Raw genomic sequence first — 6,021 nt, 5'->3', positions numbered from 1 at the left:
AAACGAATATATATTTGTTTACTACCCAAATGCTTTTTTTAAACTTTATAAAACCAATTTAATTAAAAGTGATATTATGGGCATTTTTCACGGTTGAATTGAGCTGAAAAGAATTAACAGGTCAAAAGAATTAGTTAAAATGTGGCAACTGACCAATTATCTACAACTTATCTTGCTACTAGTTGTTTATAAAAAGTATATATTATTTTCGATATTTTAAATGACTCACCCAGTCCTCTAAGCCGAATTGATCCGTAAAACAAAATTGTGTCTTTGTGTCGTATGAACGAATCTGCATGAAAACTACATTTAGACTCACATCGTACATCGAATCATTTCTGTTGTCAGTTGTAAAAACAAAAGTACGGTTGATATTCAAATGGATTATTTTTCTCTTTCCGGGTTATTGTTTTAGTATGTTGATGCTGCATTAACAAATATAAGTGTACATGAAGTGAAAACTCCAAAAATAAACAACGGTTGCGATAGACACCTATATACTGTTAGATGCCCATAATATCACTTTAAGTAGTTATTAGTAATAGTTATAAAATAATATTATGAGGACAATACAATGCCACACTAATGATTCTATAAATAAGTATGATGTAACTTCAAGTTTACAAAACTATTTATTACACAACAGTAACTAAAAATATCAAAATAACACTTATATAGAAACAACAAACTATCTTAACAAAATTAAAAAAAAAATAAATTAAATGTTAGTTACTCAAAACAAAGACATCATGTATTGTTCAAGTGTTCTCCATGTCTATTGCACAAAAATGTAGTTTGCATCTAAAAACACATCGCTAAACCGGGCGATATCCGGGCGTCTCTCAGGTTGCAGCTGCCAGGCCTTATTCATGATGTACCGGATATCCGGGTTAACATCCACGCCTTCCGGTACTTCCGGTGCGCTGCCCTTTTCGCCAACCTGTTTCTGAAGTTGCATTAAGTTGAAATCTGGATACGTTTCCTCTTCGTAGACGATCTCGAAAACGATCAGAGCGAGGCTCCAGATGTCCGTGCGCATCATGTCGCTCGCTTTAAGGCGCTCACCACGTAGTACTTCCGGTGCGCTGTAGCGCGGTGTTCCTTTTCCGGACACCATGAAATAAGTACACAGAAGGGTGTAATCTCCAAGAGAAAAAGGTGGTTTCTTCACTCTGGGGGTGAACTACTCTTATTATATGGGTATGTCTCCATATTTTGTCTTCAGAAGAAAAATATAAGCATATAAATGATAATGTGTGGGAACTTTAATTAAAAGTGATATTATGGGCATTTTTCACGGTTGAATTGAGCTGAAAAGAATTAACAGGTCAAAAGAATTAGTTAAAATGTGGCAACTGACCAATTATCTACAACTTATCTTGCTACTAGTTGTTTATAAAAAGTATATATTATTTTCGATATTTTAAATGACTCACCCAGTCCTCTAAGCCGAATTGATCCGTAAAACAAAATTGTGTCTTTGTGTCGTATGAACGAATCTGCATGAAAACTACATTTAGACTCACATCGTACATCGAATCATTTCTGTTGTCAGTTGTAAAAACAAAAGTACGGTTGATATTCAAATGGATTATTTTTCTCTTTCCGGGTTATTGTTTTAGTATGTTGATGCTGCATTAACAAATATAAGTGTACATGAAGTGAAAACTCCAAAAATAAACAACGGTTGCGATAGACACCTATATACTGTTAGATGCCCATAATATCACTTTAAGTAGTTATTAGTAATAGTTATAAAATAATATTATGAGGACAATACAATGCCACACTAATGATTCTATAAATAAGTATGATGTAACTTCAAGTTTACAAAACTATTTATTACACAACAGTAACTAAAAATATCAAAATAACACTTATATAGAAACAACAAACTATCTTAACAAAATTAAAAAAAAAACACCATTAAATGTTAGTTACTCAAAACAAAGACATCATGTATTGTTCAAGTGTTCTCCATGTCTATTGCACAAAAATGTAGTTTGCATCTAAAAACACATCGCTAAACCGGGCGATATCCGGGCGTCTCTCAGGTTGCAGCTGCCAGGCCTTATTCATGATGTACCGGATATCCGGGTTAACATCCACGCCTTCCGGTACTTCCGGTGCGCTGCCCTTTTCGCCAACCTGTTTCTGAAGTTGCATTAAGTTGAAATCTGGATACGGTTCCTCTTCGTAGACGATCTCGAAAACGATCAGAGCGAGGCTCCAGATGTCCGTGCGCATCATGTCGCTCGCTTTAAGGCGCTCACCACGTAGTACTTCCGGTGCGCTGTAGCGCGGTGTTCCTTTTCCGGACACCATGGTAACGCTCGCCGTCGACGTCTCCGCATGCTTCCTGACCATGCTCAAGCCGAAATCAGAAATCTTCACAATGGTGTCACCGTTAGACGCCGTTGTCATCAGGATATTTTGCGACTTGAGGTCACAATGCGCCACATTCTTCTCGTGCAGGTAAATCATGCCAAGGCATATTTGTCGGATAATCGCCAAGCGCTGTTGATCATCCATATCCGTCATGACGTCATTGACGTGAATGACGTTAAACAGACATTCCTTCATGTATTCCATGACGATGCAAAGGTGTTCCGGTTCTTCGCAAGCGCCAATGTAACGCACGATGTTTTGATGATCAAAAGACCGGAATAGCTTCATTTCATCCTTGAACAGATCCACCTTCTTCCGAGTTATCTTCCCTGTCTTCATCTCCTTCACCGCTACCGCCGTTCCCCGCCACTCTGCCAAAAAGACAACTGCGAACCCTCCTTCGCCTATTTTTTCGCATAATTTAAGCTCGGAATACGGTATGATATCGTCAACTTCCGGCAGGTCGTCCGTTGTCATCGCCTCGGCACCGCTTTGGTCATACCAAGCCATTTCGGCATGTTGGCGCCAAACCATATTCATGACCTGAAGTTTCGCCATGTCCCTCGTGTCGTCGTATTGGTAGTCGTGCATTGGGCCGCTATCAAGGGTCCGGTAATCGCACATAAAACTGTCCGAATATCTCAGAGCCTGAAAATAGAGACATTACTTAGGACAAAAAAAATCAAATAATAATATATATCAATGTTGAGTAAATAATGCATAAACAGTGGGGCGTATATTTTCCTAACAGTAGCACTTTCAGCTCTACACAAACTTATTGCCCTAAAAAAGAACCATCCCAAGCTTCCATTATTATTTCCCATTTAAACACATTTAAAAACTCCAAAAATATGGGAAAGCTTATATGTATTTTGGGTTATTGGTTTAGACAGGTTCTGCAAAACGAGATATCTCTCCCAATCGGATTGACCAACAACAAGTTTTCCCAGCTAGTTTTCCCAATATGACCAGTATCATGAGTATAATACGGTATTACTGCCACAGTATTGAGATCAACACCGCAAATGACATCTACAGCGCCTGAGCAACGTAGGCGAGGCCAATGAAAGTTTAAAGATTTTAATTGTTGATGTAACGAAGCATGGTTACATTTGTCGAAATGAAAATTTAAAATTTGAATAGCAGGTCATTAGGAGACTGATATCTTAAACAACTACTATTGGAGGGATGAAAATTCAAACTTCGGTATAAATACAAATTAAGACCCTTAAATGGTTACAAATACAATACTTAATTTAAACAAATAGTATCTTATGATTGCAAATAAAATACAATTGATGCATTCCTTACCCCATTTTCATCTGTGTGCCGTTGCACGATGTCTCTGACCCTTTCGGTTTCCTTCGAAACCTTCCTACTCCGTGGAATGCAACCGCGAGGCAGCCCAACCCTCCGACGGTCCCTGTTGGCTTTACTGTCTACGTACGTCTGCATGGTAACCGTTTTATCATTTTTGTGAAATACCATGGAGCCGATCGGCTTGCCGACCCGACCCAACCGCCGGTTCTGCGAGTTGTCCGTGTACGTCCGGATTTTCGGCGATACCACCGCCGTTCCCAGGGGCAAACCGACAACGACCCAAACGGCGGTTGTAAGCGTTGTCGACGTATACCTTAGATAGCGTAAGCTTGCCGTTCCTGGCCTCGACTGCGGCGCTGGACTGTTCTTCGATATCACCATGCTTCCGATCGGCATACCGGCCCTACCAAGGCGGCGATTAGAAGCATTATCAACGTACGTCTTGGTCGAGGAATCATCGTAATCGGATACACTTCCGTAATCGTGCTTTACGCTCGATGATTTCACAGTCGTGTCATTTTTAGAGATTGGCATACTCCCCACCGGCATCCCGACCCTTCCGGCACTCCGGTTGTAAGAATTATCCACATACGTCTTCGTTGATGAAGATGAATAACTTGAGCCGCTCCTGATTTCGTTTTTTGCACTAAAAGGTCTTTCCTCCGTTTTAGAAATTGGCATACTCCCCACTGGCATCCCCACCCTTCCGGCATTCCGGTTGTAAGAATTATCCACATACGTCTTCGTTGATGTAGATGAATTACTTGAGCCGCTCCTGGTCTCGTTTTTTGCACTTACAGGTCTTTCCTCCGTTTTAGAAATCGGCATACTCCCCACTGGCATCCCGACCCTTCCGGCACTCCGGTTGTAAGCATTGTCAACGTATGTCTTCGACGGACATGCAGATGACTCACTGATGGTGACCTTAGTTGATCTACTACCGGAATGGCCCCCACCTCCGCCACTGCTTTTCGAAATCGGCATGCTTCCCATCGGCATCCCTACCCGACCAACAGACCGGTTGTACGCGTTGTCCACATACGTTCCCGACGACATCGCCGATGACGGTCTGACGTCAGAAATATCCGCTGGCAAATAAAGCACTGCCGCCGCTGGAAACCAAATCCGCTGCTTCCGCTAAGTCCGCCTGATCCACTACCTTTGGAGATGACCATACTGCCAACGGGCATCCCCACCCGTCCGACACTCCGGTTATATGGGTTGTCAACATACGACCGAGGCATTTTCTGTCACGCTAAAATGTAAATGTCACGAACGATAAATAATTATAAACGCGTGTCATCACAAATTAACAATCACAACGTGAAGCTAGCTGTTCTTTATCGATGTAAAGATACGAAGACAAAGCAATACATGTTTATTTGTTTACATGGATTTGTTCACCGTCATCAACATTATTTCAAACATATCACGCCGGCCAGTTTACAAACTCACATTACATCGGAGTGCTAGGCCTACCGGTACTTTACTAGTTTCATTTTTTTTTATTGGAAAATCGACTAGAGCATCTGACGATTTACAAGTTAAAAATGATTGCCAAGGTGCATCATTACAATACAAAGACAAAAACGATACAGTCAAGTAACCATTACCAGATCAGAAGCGTAATTAAGTTGTTCTGGGTGAAAAGCAATGTTTTGAGACTTCTTTTAACACCTGTCCAGTTTGATTAAATATTACCTTTGCTTACTGATTCAGCACATAGCTTATTTTTTAAACGCAGGCAAAAGTATTTGTGATAACTTGTTTTCCGCCGCAGAGTCCATGCATTAACGGATCAGTTGTAGCCATAAGATTGAGATCATTTATTGTAAGAATCAACAAGATTTGTATATAGTTTTAATATAATATATTAGCAATACGCATTATTACATGCATCACTCTTGATCCGTTATTGCCCTAATTCTGCGTTTCATTTAAGGTGTTGCAAAATCTTAAACACGTATCAAAACTGAAATGGACTTTTGCAGGCAGAAAGACGACCTAAAATGGCCTTTAAATTTAATGCGTAAACTTCTTACTTTCCAACAGAGGTTATATCATGCTGTCGCGAAAAATGTTCAACCTCGATTCCAGAAACGATACATAAGTCAACAAAGTTGTATCTAACGTACATGTCAGCAAAACATACCGAAATTTTTTACAAAGAGTTGCTCCGATTACGACTAAATAGATCTAAATGCGTTTAAAGAACATGCTTTGAAGATGCTGTGTGCAAATATAATCTAGAAAATGTCAACTATTTATCGCCGATACGCATCTTGTATGGGATACCAAAGTGGGTCCGAAACT

General features: G+C 40.2%; 1 protein-coding gene across 2 annotated transcripts; it reads right to left on the bottom strand.

The window, feature by feature from the left end:
• Positions 1 to 613: 613 nt before the first annotated feature.
• LOC127874640 (uncharacterized) lies at positions 614 to 5,393 on the bottom strand. Of its 2 annotated transcripts, XM_052419107.1 has the most exons (3): positions 4,509 to 5,393; positions 3,700 to 4,361; positions 614 to 3,036 (listed from the first exon to the last, which is right to left on the bottom strand). In XM_052419107.1, exons 1-3 carry the CDS (start codon positions 4,762 to 4,764, stop codon positions 1,984 to 1,986), a joined length of 1,971 nt encoding a protein of 656 aa, XP_052275067.1. In that variant the 5' UTR covers positions 4,765 to 5,393; the 3' UTR covers positions 614 to 1,983. The 2 variants fall into 2 exon arrangements, with proteins under 2 accessions (XP_052275067.1, XP_052275066.1); XM_052419106.1 differs by having other exon boundaries at positions 3,700 to 5,393.
• Positions 5,394 to 6,021: the final 628 nt, after the last annotated feature.

Source organism: Dreissena polymorpha, chromosome 3 (assembly GCF_020536995.1).
Source record: "Dreissena polymorpha isolate Duluth1 chromosome 3, UMN_Dpol_1.0, whole genome shotgun sequence".
NCBI classification, from domain to species: Eukaryota; Metazoa; Mollusca; class Bivalvia; order Myida; family Dreissenidae; genus Dreissena; species Dreissena polymorpha.
This window is presented reverse-complemented; position numbering and strand designations above follow the sequence as displayed.

Excerpts from the sequence above, each read along its gene's own strand:
- LOC127874640 (XM_052419106.1), bottom strand. The coding sequence starts at position 4,764 with ATGTCGTCGGGAACGTATGTGGACAACGCGTACAACCGGTCTGTTGGT. Across the intron at positions 3,037-3,699 it reads GGCACACAGATGAAAATGGG|GCTCTGAGATATTCGGACAG; the intron begins GTAAGGAATGCA and ends CTCTATTTTCAG.